The sequence below is a fragment of the Setaria viridis genome, chromosome 5 (assembly GCF_005286985.2).
Source record: "Setaria viridis chromosome 5, Setaria_viridis_v4.0, whole genome shotgun sequence".
Lineage (NCBI taxonomy): Eukaryota > Viridiplantae > Streptophyta > Magnoliopsida > Poales > Poaceae > Setaria > Setaria viridis.
Genome location: NC_048267.2, coordinates 38,756,006 through 38,772,352, shown reverse-complemented (window position 1 = coordinate 38,772,352; position 16,347 = coordinate 38,756,006). Strand labels below are relative to the sequence as shown.

At 45.0% G+C, this 16,347-nt stretch overlaps 3 protein-coding genes across 4 annotated transcripts; all 3 read left to right on the top strand.

The window, feature by feature from the left end:
* The first annotated feature begins 1,125 nt into the window (after positions 1–1,125).
* Positions 1,126–3,713, top strand: LOC117854480 (DNA-directed RNA polymerases II and IV subunit 5A). Its single transcript, XM_034736685.2, has 4 exons — positions 1,126–1,442; positions 2,182–2,361; positions 2,470–2,583; positions 3,267–3,713. The coding sequence occupies exons 1-4, from the start codon at positions 1,230–1,232 to the stop codon at positions 3,390–3,392; spliced, it is 633 nt and encodes a 210-aa protein (XP_034592576.1). The 5' UTR covers positions 1,126–1,229; the 3' UTR covers positions 3,393–3,713.
* A 2,413-nt stretch (positions 3,714–6,126) lies between these two features.
* On the top strand, positions 6,127–12,431 carry LOC117855829 (stomatal closure-related actin-binding protein 1). Its single transcript, XM_034738223.2, has 13 exons — positions 6,127–6,590; positions 7,222–7,513; positions 8,135–8,263; positions 8,829–8,921; positions 9,257–9,397; positions 9,527–9,595; positions 9,777–9,860; positions 9,960–10,137; positions 10,429–10,545; positions 10,893–10,951; positions 11,274–11,408; positions 11,705–11,854; positions 11,938–12,431. Exons 2-13 carry the CDS (start codon positions 7,232–7,234, stop codon positions 11,971–11,973), a joined length of 1,473 nt encoding a protein of 490 aa, XP_034594114.1. The 5' UTR covers positions 6,127–6,590; positions 7,222–7,231; the 3' UTR covers positions 11,974–12,431.
* Positions 12,432–13,303: 872 nt separating this feature from the next.
* LOC117855832 (cyclin-B1-1) lies at positions 13,304–16,163 on the top strand. 2 transcript variants are annotated; one of them, XM_034738226.2, is made up of 9 exons: positions 13,304–13,630; positions 13,910–14,027; positions 14,117–14,213; positions 14,327–14,527; positions 14,627–14,752; positions 14,836–15,084; positions 15,176–15,346; positions 15,433–15,611; positions 15,703–16,163. In XM_034738226.2, the coding sequence occupies exons 1-9, from the start codon at positions 13,567–13,569 to the stop codon at positions 15,836–15,838; spliced, it is 1,341 nt and encodes a 446-aa protein (XP_034594117.1). In that variant the 5' UTR covers positions 13,304–13,566; the 3' UTR covers positions 15,839–16,163. The 2 variants fall into 2 exon arrangements, with proteins under 2 accessions (XP_034594117.1, XP_034594116.1); XM_034738225.2 differs by having other exon boundaries at positions 13,305–13,630; positions 14,324–14,527.
* Positions 16,164–16,347: the final 184 nt, after the last annotated feature.

The following is a 16,347-nucleotide window of genomic DNA, read 5'->3' as shown; positions in this document are numbered from 1 at the left end:
GTGCTCCCGCGGCCTTCAGTGCTCTGTTGCTTTCCTGTTCTGAGCTGTTCAAGATTGGATCTTGGCAGGAAGCACACCGTTCTGTTCGTCTGTGCACAGTATTTTTGTTCAGTGAAGCCTTGGGCAGGATGGCGTTGTGAAGAATCTTTGGCCAGCGCCGCTTAGGTGTCAGTGTGAGGTCAGTGGATAAGCTGCGGCGTTGCTTTGCTGGACATGAGCAGCTGGGGACAAGCTCCTACATACAGTATGCGCCATGATCGCGACCGGCAGGTGTACGAAAATGTCCTTCCAACTCGTTTGACAACGGGTCTCATTTCCCAACGAAAATTGAAGGATCCTTCGTTCGGGTAGCTTGTCCAAATCCTGTGCGTGTATCTGGTGAGCATTTCAGGAAGGCGTCTTGATGAATGATGATCAGTCATCGTCAGTGGCTATAGTTTCAGATGGCAGGTCGGGGAACACAGCTTGCTCAGGCCCAGTTTCTGCTTCTAGGAAAGGAGCCAATCTAAAAAGTTAGGCCCATTTGCGCTATGTTTTCGTACTTGCAACTTTTGAGGGCGCTGAGCAATCTCTGGTCACTGTTTTTCCGCTGAAAAACCACTAATCCCGCTTGGAATTCCATTCTAATAATCATAATTTAGATATAAATTAATTAAACTAATATAATTATATATTGAATATATTTGTATATTATTGCACTTCTGCTACGGGAAATCGAGTTGAAGAGCGTGTTATAAGTTGCAAATTAGAAATATAGTACGAGGATCTGCAAAATGGATTTCCATCTCCCACCCTATGAATTTAAGATAAATTTATATCTAAATTTTGGAAAGTTGTGAAATGCTACATTTCAAAACAAATAGACTACTCCAGTAGATTCCAATTAAGATCTGTGAAGTGGCACAGCTGTGAACGAGGAAGAAAATTCAGAATCAGTACAGCTCCGTGTCACGTTCGATGGCCCGGCCTGCGGCCCACAGGCCACAGCTGCTTCCCGCGTGCGCCGCCGTGCCGTGGCCCCCACACGTCATCCGCACGACCAACAGATGCGGGCAAGCGGCACGTTCGCTTCCTCGCGCGCATCCGGGAAAGCGGGCCCACCCGCACCCGACCCATACCCACTCCACTGGTGCGGAGCTAGGACGACGTCACCTTCAAGCTCTCAGCTCAGCCGCCTCGCTCGAACCGGAAAGCGAAGCAGAGGAAGCGAGCCGGCGGCGGCGACGGAGATGTCGGCGGGGCTGGTGACCGACGAGGTGACCATGGGCCGGCTCTACCGGATCCGGCGGACGGTGATGCAGATGCTGCGCGACCGCGGGTACCTGGTGGTGGAGCACGAGCTCGCCACCAGCCGCCGCGACTTCCTCCGCAAGTTCGGCGAGTCCTTCCACCGCGAGGACCTCCTCATCAACAAGTACAAGAAGAACGACCCCTCCGACCAGGTCAGTCTCAGCTCGGCTCAGCGCCCGATCCAATTCGAATCCGCTCCGCCGCCGGTCAACTGCCTCCCCTGCTTTTCCTGCCGCTCTTGATCGGATCAGACAGTACGGACGCTTGTAGCTAGCTGCTCGATCCAGCTCCCTTTGCGGTTGATGACCCTTTCTCTGGATCGGTGCGTCTCTCGTCGAATCCGCAGCTCTGCTCTTGCTGTCTTGCACGATCGATCATTTCGAGGTCCGAATCGCGATCGGCGGCGTGGATGCTGCGGCAAGCCAAATGCTTCACAGTGTTGAGCACCGATCGAGCTTATCGTCTGCCTGATCTCAGCTTACGAATTGCCTAACTAGCGTTTAGATTCTGTGTGTTCACACCATAATTCGACATGGTCACTCAATTCCAAAATTCGCGCCCACATCTTCAGTCAACTGATCCATAAATACTACTAGCTTGTTGAAGTGTGAACCTACTGCAGCAATTTAATGCATGGTCAGCATTTCGATGCTTGGATATTTCGGTATAGGTTCATGTAAACTTGTAGGGATGAATAATCTTGAAGCTCAGATGTAGCCAAAGACTGAATATCCACAGCACTATCTGCTAATTTTACCAAAGTTCAGATAGCAATAGTGCCATTTTGTCAGCATTAATTCGATCCATTATAGCAAAGTTTAGCATTTTCAGTTAACAGTTGAACTTGGTAGTCCTCCTGATTGCACAATTTGTTTTTCTGTGATCAATCAGATATATGTTTTCTTTCCCAACGATGACAAGGTGGGGATGAAACACATCAAGAAGTATGTTGAAATGATGACACATGAGAACGTCTCCAGAGCTGTGTTGGTTCTTCAGCAGAATCTCACTCCATTCGCCAAGTCGTTTCTCATTGAATTAGAGCCAAAGATACACTTGGAAATTTTCCAGGTGAGTCTTGCGAAACAGCAAACTACTGCACTTCGACCAGCACATCATCACTTGGTCAGCGTCCTATCGTGCTGCTCTGTGCTATCTGATAACTGAAGCATTGCACAGGAGGCCGAGTTGCTTATAAATATAAAGGAGCATGTTCTTGTTCCTGAGCATCAGGTGCTTACAAATGAGGAGAAGAAGACACTATTGGAACGGTACACCTTAAAGGAAACTCAGGTATTGCTGCTTATTCACACTTACAAGTTTAGATTTCGGGGCTAGTGGAGCCAATTATATATCTATACCTTTCTAATTTACCAACTGGGTGAACGTCAAGTTAACAGAAAGTTTGAAGTTTCCACTTTTCTAGAGCCCCAGCCATTTTAAATAGTCAGTTTCGATCAACCATCTTTGACCTTTTTAGTTCCACAATTCTAGTTTGTAGCTTAATCATTTATAGTAGAAAATTCCTAATTAGGGAAACATACATAGCCCACTTGTTGCATGAGCATGCATGAAAACCTCTATGTTATATGACGCAAGAGTAGTGTTTAAGTCTTTAGGAGTCCATTGCATGAGACTAAAGTAATTACTAGCTCCTCCACAAAAGCAAGAAACAGTAAAACTGTTAATGTAGATGGGTCAGGTTGTCAGAATGTCCTCATCCCCTGCAGTTTGCTTCAAGAGAATTGGTCCATAGTTTTCCTGTTGGAAGTCTGCCAGATTAACCACTGAAAACTGATCAATGGTTTTCTTGCATTGTTCAGTACTTCAAATAAGTCGTTAACTTCTCATGTTAACCACAGAAAGGCTCAGTTTTTTATGATATCCTCAGCATTTTTCAGTACTGTCTCTAGTAATTAGCATGCCTTCAGGTTTGTAACCCCTCTCCTTTTTCCTGAATGCATTGGACCAAACAGCTTCCAAGAATACAGATTACGGATCCTATTGCCAGATACTATGGCCTCAAACGAGGTCAGGTCGTGAAGATCATCAGACCCAGTGAGACGGCCGGCAGATACGTTACATACCGCTATGTTGTATGAGTAAACTCAAAACTCAAGTGAACTGAAGAAGAGAACCATAGATATGGTAAATTTTGAAGGTACACAAATCCATTTGCTTGGAGAAATCAGTATCGCTTTGTAGCAGACACTATCAACGACCAGTGTCTGCTGTTTAAGTGAATTTGAATAAGCTGAGTATATGGACCACGCATGGAATTCTCATGCTGTACACTTGCTTGATGAACTGTGTAAACACTACATTTTTAGATACTGGTATAAACACTACATAAAAAGAAGCTTGTTTTCGGAGCAATAGAAGCTCCTACATTGCTTATGGATAAATCTTGGATGTTTTGAGCACTCATGATGAATTATCTTCGTCGTATTCCTCCTCTCTTTTTTACACACTCGTGATAGTATCAGAGTCAGTCCACAGATGTGCCAGGCGTTGGACTCGGCTGGCCTGTTCGGGATGGGCCTTTCCTTCCCTAATTCTGGATAGAGATTTAGTGGGCTTTTATTGTAGGCCCAGGGCCCTGCTGTCCTCATCCGAGAGATATGCCAACAATGAGTTTACTGTTGCTGCTAGTACTGATGAGTGATTTTGCTTCCACCACGCCGCTCCCCCCCCCCCCCCCCCCCCCCCCCCCCCCCCCTAAATAAAACAAAAGGGCGGATTAGTTTGTTCGAGAGTGTTTTGGTGAGCGAGCGGATCTAGTGCTGGAACCACCGAACCATGATAAAACTATTGTACAAAAACATGTACTCTAAACAAAGTGGCCATCATGAAAGAGAGCTGCCCTAATAAGCAGCACACTAACGAGCCGTTCAGCATTCAACCACCCACCAAGATCTAAACAAAAATCGGTGATTTGTTTCCGTACGCGCTATAGCACTCCAAACCAAGAAGCGAAGTGATTTCTGGTAGAGAAGACGTCTGAGACCACGAGCTCTGTTCGGCTGGATTTATAAGCCAGCTGAAAAGTTGAAACGGCTGATTTGTTGTGAGAGAAAAATATTATTCAGTGGCTGATAAGCTGAAGCAAACAGGCTGCTGCAGGGATGGATCGGACCACTCCAATCCTGAGCCCTGGCTGGTATTTCATCAGGAGGGTACCACGCATTAAATCTGTACCGGCAATTGCAGCCTTGCAGCAATGCTTAATAAAGGTGTGGCTACATTTTAGTAGCAGTAGTGGCATCATCAGACAGCATCCACCAACCGAACAACACCAACACAAGGACGGGAGATAAAAGGCGAGGGCGAAACAGTAGCATAAACAAAGATGAGCACGAACACCGCCCGGGGATAGAATATGCAGTGGCATAAGAAAACAAGTCAGGATGATGCACCCCAGGGGAAGGGAAAGAAAGAAAACTGCGAAATGATTCGCGAAGCGAGTACGTTCCAGAAAAAAGGAAAAAGATAATGCAAAGCGAGATAGCGACCCACCGGCGCTTTGGGTTGGTGCTAATCCTATCGCTTCCGCAATGATTCACGCGTTCATCTTTCGCCGATCAAAAGATAGAATACTAGGCAGTAGACAACTAGGAAGGAGGTCATGCAACTACACGCCAAGTGTTTCCCTTTGGGTCTCATTCTCATCGAGAACATACCTGGCCAGAATCCAGGAGCAGCGCGGCATCCGTGCGTGTTCATCGTTGGTTGGTATAGATGGCACATTGGCACTAGGACACACTGCTGATTGGCTTTGTCCCTGACCTGTGCACAAAGACTCAAAAGAGCTTCCGCTACTCCAAAATTCAGATCATTCTCTACATGCAGCCGGCCTGCCGCTGCAGCCTGAACCGAACAGGAACATCCATTTGCTGTTCTTCCCCCCGACCCTGTCCCTGTCGTGACGGCTCGTCGCCGGATCCATGGGCCGACGCTATTAGGTGAGGCATTTACGCGCGCGCCCGTTCTTGCGTTACAAACTTACAAGCATCTCCTCCTCTTGCTCCAGATTGTTTCTCCGGATGACGCCATTGGAGGCGCATGCGCTAACATAGAAATAGAAAACACCATCAAACGTGTGGCGCGGAGGCCACCGGCGCGAGTCCTCCTCCCCGGCCCCCGCGCCGACCGGCACCGGCCGCCGGCCACGTACCCGTCGCTGCCTCGCTTGCGTGTTCGATGCGAGTCAAAGCGCGCGCGCTGCCGAAAGGGGGTTGGTTGGCCGTTTTGTGTAGCTGTCACGGACCGTTCCGCGAGCCGTGTGCCGCGTCGCCGTCGGCCGCGCACAAGACGCTGCCGCCGCCGGTCTCTTCTCTTTGGCCGCATCTCAGTACAAGTCAAGTGGTCACCTACTCACCTCGTATAGCACTCAAGCACCTGTACATATACGCCGAAGTAAAAGTTTTGTCACGATGGTACGAAAATTACAAGCAAAACAAAGTCATTGAGTAAAATAAACTTTTTCCTTTTTTTATTAGAAAACAATTCCATGTAATAGTACTAACATAATGTACATCAGTTGGGCAGTCTAGCACATTGTTAATCCTGGCACTGATTTTTCAGTTGGGCAGACACGCAGCACATCTCGAACTGCACGAGGGATTTGAACTTGCGGATATATTTATGTTGCCAAATCCGTGATACTCCTAGAAAAATCCCCAGCCGGTCAGCTCTGGACAGCCGGCCTGGCTTATTACCTGGCAGTCACACAACCCCAAGGCCATTTAGAAAAGGAGGGCCCACGTCTCAGTGACCGCCCGGCTCCAACTAATCCTAAAAAAACCCTGTCGCTAATCGTTCGTCTCCGCAGCGCAAGTACAGCTACAGGCAGCATACGTAGTAGCTCCCTTCCCCTCCCCCTCCCTCCCTTTCCCTTCGCTTGCTTGCTTTGCTCCCCTGCTCTGCCGTCCCGTCGTCGCCGTCTCCTCGTGGCTGGCGCATCGAGAATTCGAACCCACTCGTCGTCAAAAGGATTCCGTCCGCGGGATCGAAAGCAACAGCTCCCGATTATTAAAGCCCCCGCTTTTGAAAAAGCTGCGAGAGGTTAAAACCCTAGAGGAAATTGGAGGAAGGGAAATTCGTTTCCTCGCATCCCAACCAAATTGCGGTTGCGTGCTCCAGACGGGGGGGTGCGGAGCCTAGAAGCTCCCAGCGTCCGACGCCGCCGGTGCCTCGCTCTCTCCGTGGCGGATCCTCCGCCGGCCGCTCCTCCACTGTCCTGGTGGATTTGGGTGGAGATTAATCGGGGACGTGGATTTTTTTGGTTCGTTATTTTGCTGGTAAGTGGTCACAGCTTGCTTCAATTGGGCGGATTCGCTTGTTCTAGAAGTTGGTGCTGTTCTGGGGGACCTTTTGTTTGCTGTTACTGCGAGCAATCGAATCCAATTTCCTTCCCTTTTCTAAGTTCGTTTAGCTGTCGATTTATGCTTCTGAGTGATGCTCTGCAAATCCATTAGGTTCTTCAGCATCGAAGATGAATCTAGCCAACGTGCCAGTGCTGTTTTTTTTATCTTCCAAAAAAAGAGAATAGAAACAGCAATTTGGGTCCAGCTTTTGCCTTACTCTAACCAATTTTAGGTGTCCTTGTACTCAATAACAGCTATTTTATAGTCTAAATAAAGGCTGTGGCTTTACCTTCAGCCGTAGTGCTTCGAATTGTAAAGTTCACTCCTGTCCCTAGGATGTCAATTTAGTAAGGTTTTCTGATACTGGTGGCTAGGTGCTAGGATGAATGGAATTTACCTCCTGATCTAACACCAACTTTACTGTGCCTTGTTATATGTAGCCACAAACAACACAAAATTCCACACAGGACAAATCTGTCAATATGTAATAGCTCTCTGATGTGCTAGTAGTTTTTCAAGTTTTTGAAGCATTGAGGATATATGTTTGTGTTCAATTTGTGATCAGAGAACCACACATGACAAGGGTCATCCATGACTCTGGAGATGGCGTGCAGAAGGAGGCACTCGATTTGGTCTCATCCGATGTTAACTTCCCCAAGGGCCATTTCCCGGACTACAGGATTGGACCAAACAACCAAATCATTGATCCAGAAGAGACACATGAGGCTGTACCTCTCAAGGAGATTGTTGCCAAGGAAACAGCACAGCTGCTAGAGCAGCACAGACGCCTTTCAGTGCGTGATCTCAAAGAGAAGTTTGAGAAGGGTCTGTCTGGTGCTTCCAAGCTGTCTGAAGAGGTATTTTGCTCAGTTTGCCGCTCCTTTTTTCAATGTAGGGAATCCTAGCAAAAATATTATTCACCCTAGACACCAATTGCCAATTGGAAATTCTGCTCGAGTACCTCTCATGCAAATAGTGCAGGTGCGGCTGGATTCGGATATAGCATTGATATTTTATGAAATGACAACAGGGTAAAGATTCAAATTGTGTTCAAGTTATCTGCCAGTAAAAATATTAAGATGGTGCTCATTCTCACATTAATTGCATGATTGTATCTGTGGGTTCCAGAGCTCAAATTTATCTCAGTCTCATATTAATTGTATCTGCGTCTTCCTCCATAGCTCAAATCCATCACTTCTTAATTTTTATTTCTAGTTTGCTGTTTGGGCCCCCTCCTGAAATACTTGCCAGTTTGTCTTCCTTTCCTGAACATGCTCAAGTTTCCACAATAGCATATTGTTTATAGAAGGAAATGGATAAACACATGGGACAATAAATACAATGGGCTACAGTGATGTTTGACGTCTTACTTGATAGTTGAGAACTCACAAGTTTGTTATGAATATTCAGATTCTAGTGTTACGCTACTCCAATAAAAAAATGGAGTTCCATTCTAAAGTTATTTCCTCATGTTTCAGGCTAAGCGGAGAGAAGCAGCTTCATTAGACAGGCAGGTTCTTCTGAAGAAGCTCAGAGATGTTTTAGACACACTGAGAGGCCGTGTAGCTGGTCGAAATAGAGATGATGCTGAGGAAGCTATCTCACTGGTTAACCTCTTCTCTTACAAACTTGAAATTTCTTGACTTGCCAATCTCTGCCTCCTTCTATACGCTTCTTGTAGATTCATTTCTTGATCAAAATGGACCCTTTTTTTCTCAAGTATCTCTTTCTTGAGGTTAGTGTTCCAGATAAAAGGCAATGATCTTATAAGCTATTCAAATAAGTGTATGCTCTTTTCATTTCACCCACTCAGTGTGTTGATGCTAGATTTTACTGTATGTTGGTTGTAATCTTGTAATGAAAATAGCAACCTGCCAACCAGTCTCATGGTAGCTTTTTTGCAAGATGGTCATGAGATCCTTTTGACATGTATCATCTGTAGCTTCTTTGGACATATTTTTAGAATTTCTGTTTTCTGGAATATATCTCTATTTTCTCTTTCTGAATAGTAGATGAGGACTATGTTCGCACTTCCCCTTACTTTTCATTTCAAATTTACTTTTGAGTTATACCTGCCCAGTGCCCTGTCCATATTGAGATTGTAAACGTTTTTTTCCCTCTATGCTGTCTTTAGTTGGAAAAAAAAGTGATTATGAAGTTATATGCTATCAGGTGGAGGCACTAGCCGTTCAGCTGACTCAACGAGAAGGGGAGTTAATTTATGAGAAGGCTGAAGTAAAAAAGTTGGCTAACTTCCTTAAGCAGGTCTGTCACATTTTTTTATTAGTATCCAAGTAGCTTTGAAGCCTTTAAAATTATGGTGAATCAAACCTGAAAATCAGAGGTGAGGCCTAGAACATTGCTTCCTTTTTGTCAAAGTGTTACAACATAACCAAGTTGCTTTGTGCGTGTTTCATGTGGAATACAATTGTTTTTGGAAACACTGAGCATCAGTTTCTCATGATTTGGAAACTTCTTGTGAGCTCTTTTGATTGTGTTTAGCACCACTAGCAACCTAGGAGCTTCCTTTTTCTTTTTGAGGCATAGCAGACTAGTCTAATTGAACCTTAAGATTTACCAGACTTTTACATTTATTTTAGGCTACTGAAGATGCACGTAAAGTGGCTGAAGAGGAAAGGGCTCTTGCACTTGCTGAAATTGAAAAGGCTAGAGCCGCAATAGAAAAGGTTGAGAAAGCATTGCAGGTGCATGATTCTGCTTCAAGTAGCAGGGAGAAAGAGGTACTGCCTTATTTCACAATGAATGTTTGTTTGACTTGTGGCTATTGTATCATGTGTTGTTTGAGCTGTTGCAAGTTGCCATTAGCCCATATTTATTTTGTATATTGATTTTTCCCTGCTAATAATCAGGAGATAGAGGAACTTAAGAAAGAGGTCCGAGAGGCTAGGAGAATAAAAATGCTACACCAGCCTAGCAAGGTTTGTTTCACATCATTGGTTATCATGTTTCTCTTTTTATATCTTGTATCCAAGTCTTAATCGACTTGCTATATATTCACTGCAGTTTGTTTGATGTAGCTAGTGAAAAAAAACATATCATCTTCTCATAATTATGTTTGTGCTATGTGCTTATCACTAATGACCATAAAAACAATCATAGGTTATGGACATGGAGTTTGAGCTGAAGGCACTGCGGACCCTCATCTCAGAGAAAACTCAGCTTTGTAATCAGCTAAAGAAAGAGGTATTTCCTGTCAGATGTATAAAACAGAGTTCATAGGGTCTTCTAATTTAAGCAATGTTCAACCATATGCCAATCACCACCATCACTTTCTATTTATAGCTTGCCATGATCAAGAGGCTGGAAGAGGATAGTTCTGACCTCTTTGAGCTTGAAGGTTCTGATACCCTCGGATCACAGCTTCATATTATCCCTCGAGTTGATGGTGCTCCAAACATTGCAAACTGTCCAATTCAGTGGTACCGTGTAATCTCTGGGGGCACTAGAGAGCTCATATCTGGTACGTCAATAAAGCGCCATGCAATCTAGCAGCGCCATGCAATCTAGCAGGACATCTTCATAAGTCACTCAAAGAAACAGTCTCATTTGATAATAACTGTCTCTGTTTTTTTTTGGCATCTCATGCAGTCGTTCCTAAAATTTGTAAAACTGTTCCCATATTCCCATTCTTCTTCGTTTATATTTATATATATATATATATATATATATATATATATATATATATATATATATATATATATATATATATATATATATATATATGGTAAGATATTTTGAAATCTTCCTGCAGGAGCAACGAAATTTACATATGCTCCAGAACCGTTTGATGTTGGCCGCTTATTGCAAGCAGAGATGGTTTTGAATGCAGACAAAATTATAGTTCAGACAGATGGTCCTATAGAGAACGGTTAGTCTTTTTCCAAGGCTTTTTAACTGATTCAAGTCATTTCCTGATCTATTTTTTAAACAAGTTTGAATGGCAGTCCTAATACAATTCTTCCAGAAAATACCTGAAATTCAATTATCGACACTTGTTATTTTAACTTTTTCATTGTTTGTACATTTCTTCTACATTTGTGTCTTATCTGACTTCCTACTATTAGTATCAGATAAGGTAAATACAAGTATTGTATGATTTATCTTGTCATATTTTATAACAATCTTGCTAAAACAGTGAGCCACTAATAGTTTGATACAAGCTTCTGACATGACTGTAGTTTCTCTTAAATAGCTGACTTCTTGTGCTTTGAACAGCTGCAGGACTTGAACGTTATGTGGACTCACTAATGAAAAGGATGGATATTGAGTTCAATGTAAGATTTCCATCTGTCATATATGATACAGTTTCTTTGATTCTTTTTTGGAAATCACCTTCTATGAGTTTACTGAAACCAGTGAGCACTATTTGAAAGTTATTTAGGGCCTGCTCAGATGTGGTGGGATCTGAGCCTCAAAAGATGAATACATCAAGTCCCCCCACATGTAACCAGGCCCTTCAGTTTTTTCATCAGTTGAAGCGACACTGAATTTGACTATATTTTGGCATTATTATTTGCAGTAGAAAACAGTGTTTGAGCTTTTACTTTAATATAAATGCTATGTTGAACTAAGATTCGCACCTGTGTTGCTTTATAGGTGGTAGTCACCCAAATGAACGGGAAGGATTACTCGTCAAATTCTGTTCATGTATTTCACATTGGAAAGCTGAGAATAAAACTCCGAAAAGGATGGTCTACAAAAGCAAGAGAGTCGTATTCCACTACGATGAAGGTAAAGTCTGATCACAGTATGTGTGTAACCAAAGTACTCTCTAGGTCTTTATATGCACTTGCTTGACATATTGCCTATCCTGTGGTTGTAGCAGTAGCCATGTTTAGAAGAATATTGGTCTCATGCACTCATATTGTTGCAATGCATTATGTGTCCAATGCTTCATTGACTGTGCAAAGGATTTGATTAAATGCTGTTCATTCGTTGACAGAACTTTTTATGCTGCAGTCCAAGCCAGTTCAACACTATTTTTTTGATTAATTTTCTTAAATCTGTTTTTCTTGTTCCATTTACAGTTATGTGGGAGCTGTGGTGGCGGTAATGCTGCAGCTAGGGCAGTTTTCTGGCAAGCTAGGAAAGGCTTGTCCTACACTCTAGCTTTCGAAACAGACAGGGACAGGAATGCTGCAATTATGATTGCTCGCAAATTTGCTTCGAATTGCAATGTATGATTTTCTATTTGAGTTGTCTTATTGTGCAAATGATATTCAGAAAACAACATGGTTTATGCCTTTTGATGGCTCTGCAGGTTGCTCTCACTGGCCCGGGTGATCAAGGCACCTGATGAAGTGATCAGGGCATGTTTTGACAGCGACATGGTACATAATTAGGGTGTGTGGATTGGCTGATTGGGTGCTTGTCTATTTGTGCTTGTGAGAGTAGAGGTTGTACACTACGTGAGGATATCCCCTTTTCATATATTTTATGGAGGCATTGTTTTTGTTTGCCTGCCAGCAGCACTAGCCACGTTCTTCTTCTTGAAACAAGATGTACAAATCAATCACTGTTCTTGTGCGTCACATCTGTAATATTTGAACGGAAAAAGGCTTGTCATAGTTTCTCCCAGGAAGACTTCCTTTATTTACTAAGAAATGTGTACAGACAGCTGGTTTCCTGAAGTCATCGATTGATGATATTCAGGTGGTCTTTAGTGGATGCGTGATGTGTGGACAGTTTTTGTAGTTGAACATGATTCGGAGTTCTATCTGTCGATTATCAGCTGTAAAGATCTTTGATACTGCATTTGTCATCGCTGGAGCATGAGGTGGCATGAATACTGCATAAAGAAAGGAAACAGCAGTACTCTTTTTGTGAGACACGCGGACAAACATGGCGACATTTTCTTTCAAGTGAGTGCTGTATAAAAATCCTCTGATGAACCAAATTAGACGTCAATCCCTGATTGGGTGGATCGAACTGCACTGAACTATTTCATATCCTGAGAAGAATAGAATAGTCACATGGATGCGAGGGAATTGAAGACCTTATCTTTGGTCCAAAGCTAGCAGTCACGGAGCCTTTTGTCAGTGAGTCCATCTGCTGCTAGTACTGACCTCTTGGACCGCATCGTCACGAGTACGTGACTGGTGTCTCCCGGTCCCGGCTGTTTATGCCCCTACTCGTTCACTGGACGGACGACCAGCTAAGTTTTGCTTTCCCATGATTTAAGTAGCCATACACGCTCCCGTCAAATTCGTACAAAATTCTGTATCTGACACACAAATTTGAACGGAATTTGGCTTCACGTTGACGTTCACAAAACCAAACGTCAGCAAAAATTCATAAACCAAAGCTACCGTGTAATTGTGAGATGCTGATGTGAAAAACTTTGATGGGAACTCTCGCGAATCGCCATCATTTATTGCCGCACTTGCCTTGTTTGCGCGACTCCCTTTATCAGGAAAGGAACTCGACACGCAGTAAAGAAAGGCTAGGCCCTTTTCCAGCTCGGAGGCGAATCCCACTCGCCGTCGCAACGGCTAGTTCCCCGCGGCCGATCCCAGCCGTCCGATCCCCTCTCCCGACCGTTGCGATACGAACCCTTCCCGACCGTTGGAGCGCTCCCCCACCTCAAGACCCGCTCCGCGCCGCGCCGCCCCCCTGCCCGGCAGCGCTCGCACGCTCGATATATCTGCTGCTCTCCTCCCCGAGCCGTAGCCTCCTCCTCTTCCCTCAAGAACTGTACCACCACGCCATCGCCATTGATTGAACAGGGAGAGGCAAGGAAGGGGGCAATAGGCGCTGCTGCTTCTTGTTTGCCGGATCCGCGGTGGCTGCGCTCGCTGGCGGGGAAGAGGGGACGCGGGCGGCGCGCCTCCAGTCTTTCTTCACCTCCGTGCTCTCCGGGCTCTTCGGCCAGGGCGAGGACGAGCTAGAGATGGCCACGCGCAACCACAATGCCGCCGCCGCCGCTGCCGCTCCGCAGCTTCATCACAACCGAGGTGAGCCCACGGGTCCTGAGTTCTTGGTTGCTCCCCCTCCCTGGTTTCTTGCTAAAGGTTGGATTTCGGGTCAAATCGGGAACGAGTAGCTTCTATAGCGAGTTCTTTAACTCGATTCATGAAAAAGATTGGATCTTTGTTATCATCGTCCCCCAAATCTGTTAATCTATGTTTTGTCTCTGTTCGACTACCGGATTCTGGAAGAAAGATTCTTATTTTACTGCAACCTGCTAGTTGTTACGATGAATTTCTCATCTCGTGTCTCCGTGCAATCGTCAGGCGGTGTTCCCGCTCTGGGAAAGCAGAAAGCCGTCGCGGCTGGCCGTGCTGACGCCATGAACCGGCGAGCCCCCCTGGGCGACATCGGCAACTACGTCAGCGTCCGCGCAACCGACGGGTACGAACGAAACCAAGCGCTTTTTTATCTGTCAAATCACTGTTTCCTTCCCGCTCTTCATCTCAGAACAAACTCGTTCTTGGTTGCAGGAAGCCGGAGCCTCAGGAGCAGGTCAACCGCCCCGTCACGAGGAGCTTCGGTGCTCAACTCGTGAAGAACGCGCAGGCGAATGCCGCCGCAAACAAGGTACACAGACCAATCACCCTCCCTTCTCTTAGGGGTCTTCCGGCAAGAGTAATCTGGGCATTTGAAAGCAGTCGATTCAGTCTGTTTCTAACTGGAACGTATGTTTGCAGCAGAATGCCGCAATTGCACCTGCGAGGCCTGCGCCGAGGCTGGAGAGGAAGGCACCTGCCAAGCCGCCGCCTCCTGAACATGTCATAGAGATCAGCTCTGACTCTGACCAGAGCAAGACGCAGTCCGAGAGCAGCGCCAGCTCCGTCCGTTCGAGGAAGAAGGTCATCAACACCCTTACATCTGTTCTCTCGGCTCGCTCAAAGGTGCGTGTGATCTGTCAAATATCTCCTTGGTCTAGTAATTCCGGTTCCACAAAAAGCATGAGGAATTAGTCTGATTGTTGTTGCCCATCTGAATGTCAGGCTGCCTGTGGAATCGCTGATAAGCCTCGACAAGCGATAGAAGACATTGACAAGTTGGACGTCAACAATGAGCTCGCGGTCGTTGACTACATTGAGGACATCTACGCCTTTTACAAGACTGCTCAGGTAACTGCAGAGATCTTTGCTATGTAAATTACGTGATCCATCAGTAGCAGTCTCTGAAAGTGTTTCTTCCTGGCTAATTGCAGCATCAGAGCCGGCCACGTGACTACATTGATGCCCAGGTGGAGATCAACTCCAAGATGAGGGCTATCCTGGCAGACTGGATAATTGAAGTACACCACAAGTTTGAACTGATGCCCGAGACTCTCTACTTGACTATGTACATCATCGACCAATACCTCTCACTGCAACCAGTCCTGCGAAGGGAACTGCAGCTTGTGGGCGTTTCAGCCATGCTGATCGCCTGCAAATACGAGGAGATTTGGGCCCCTGAGGTACACAGAAAGCTTCCATATCTCTCCCTCCTATCCTTTTTGGTGCTTATTTTTCAAGTTCTTCTTCTAATTGTTTGTGTGCTTTTCTCAGGTGAATGATTTCATCCTGATATCAGATAGTGCATACACCAGGGAGCAGATTCTTTCTATGGAGAAGGGAATACTAAATAGGCTTGAGTGGAACTTAACTGTCCCTACATCTTACATGTTCCTCGTTCGCTTTCTCAAGGCAGCGTCTCCGGGTATCAAAATTGATAAAGAGGTAAACATTCAAATTGGGCTGTTTTTTTCAGTCAGAGGTACAGCATTATTGTTCCTGTGATATAAAATCTCTATGTTTGAATGCAGATGGAGAACATGGTCTTCTTCTTTGCGGAGTTATCGCTGATGCAATATGGCTTGGTGACACACCTGCCTTCAATGGTTGCTGCCTCTGCTGTCTATGCAGCAAGGCTTACTCTTAAGAAGTCTCCACTTTGGACTGACACGCTCGAGCACCACACAGGCTTCAGAGAGTCAGAGCTAATGTAAGACCCCATTGCCCATCGCCATGTCTTCCTAAATCATGCATCAGCATAAGCTTGGATTAGACATGATGACCAACTGTGATGGTTTCAGGGAATGCACAAAAATGCTGGTGAGCGCACACTTGACTGCCCCGGAGAGCAAGTTGAGGGTCGTCTACAAGAAGTATTCCTCCGAGCAGTTTGGAGGGGTTGCACTACGTCCACCGGCAGTGGAGATCTGCAAATAAACGAAGATGATGATAACCTCGTCCAGTATTTGTGTTTGCTTTTGGTTTCAAGAGTGTAATGGAAGGCGAGTCTGACATTCGCTAGGTTTTTTATGTTTGCTTGTTTGGAGTCAAGAAAGTTTGAACACTTGAGACAGTCGTTTGTTTGCTAGGCTGTTCTCACTTCTCAGAGATGAGTCAGGAGCGTTATCTGACTTGTGATGGCAATTAGGATTCGGATGTTCTGCCCCATCTGATGGATACACCTTGGTGTATATACTTGTCGTTGGAATTTATCGATAACCAGTTATTCATAAATATGAATGAGGAATCGGATGTTTGCTGATTTGGAATTTGTTTTGCTTAGTTACCTGTCATCTGATGATATGAATAACCATTCTTGATAAGCATGAATGGATTTGTGGGGAAAAAAATTGCATATCAGAATTCCTCACCTGGTGAAACTTTGGAAAAAAAATTGACAACCTTGTGATTATGTAATTTGTCTGGAAAATCCAAGGTGTGAACAG

Coding starts and splice junctions, on each gene's coding strand:
- LOC117855832 (XM_034738225.2), top strand. CDS start 13,567: ATGGCCACGCGCAACCACAATGCCGCCGCCGCCGCTGCCGCTCCGCAG. Junction 14,028..14,116: donor AGCGTCCGCGCAACCGACGG/GTACGAACGAAA, acceptor TCTTGGTTGCAG/GAAGCCGGAGCCTCAGGAGC. Junction 15,085..15,175: donor AGGAGATTTGGGCCCCTGAG/GTACACAGAAAG, acceptor TGCTTTTCTCAG/GTGAATGATTTCATCCTGAT.
- LOC117855829 (XM_034738223.2), top strand. CDS start 7,232: ATGACAAGGGTCATCCATGACTCTGGAGATGGCGTGCAGAAGGAGGCA. Junction 8,264..8,828: donor CTGAGGAAGCTATCTCACTG/GTTAACCTCTTC, acceptor ATATGCTATCAG/GTGGAGGCACTAGCCGTTCA. Junction 11,855..11,937: donor AATTTGCTTCGAATTGCAAT/GTATGATTTTCT, acceptor ATGGCTCTGCAG/GTTGCTCTCACTGGCCCGGG.
- LOC117854480 (XM_034736685.2), top strand. CDS start 1,230: ATGTCGGCGGGGCTGGTGACCGACGAGGTGACCATGGGCCGGCTCTAC. Junction 2,362..2,469: donor TACACTTGGAAATTTTCCAG/GTGAGTCTTGCG, acceptor AGCATTGCACAG/GAGGCCGAGTTGCTTATAAA. Junction 2,584..3,266: donor ACACCTTAAAGGAAACTCAG/GTATTGCTGCTT, acceptor TGGACCAAACAG/CTTCCAAGAATACAGATTAC.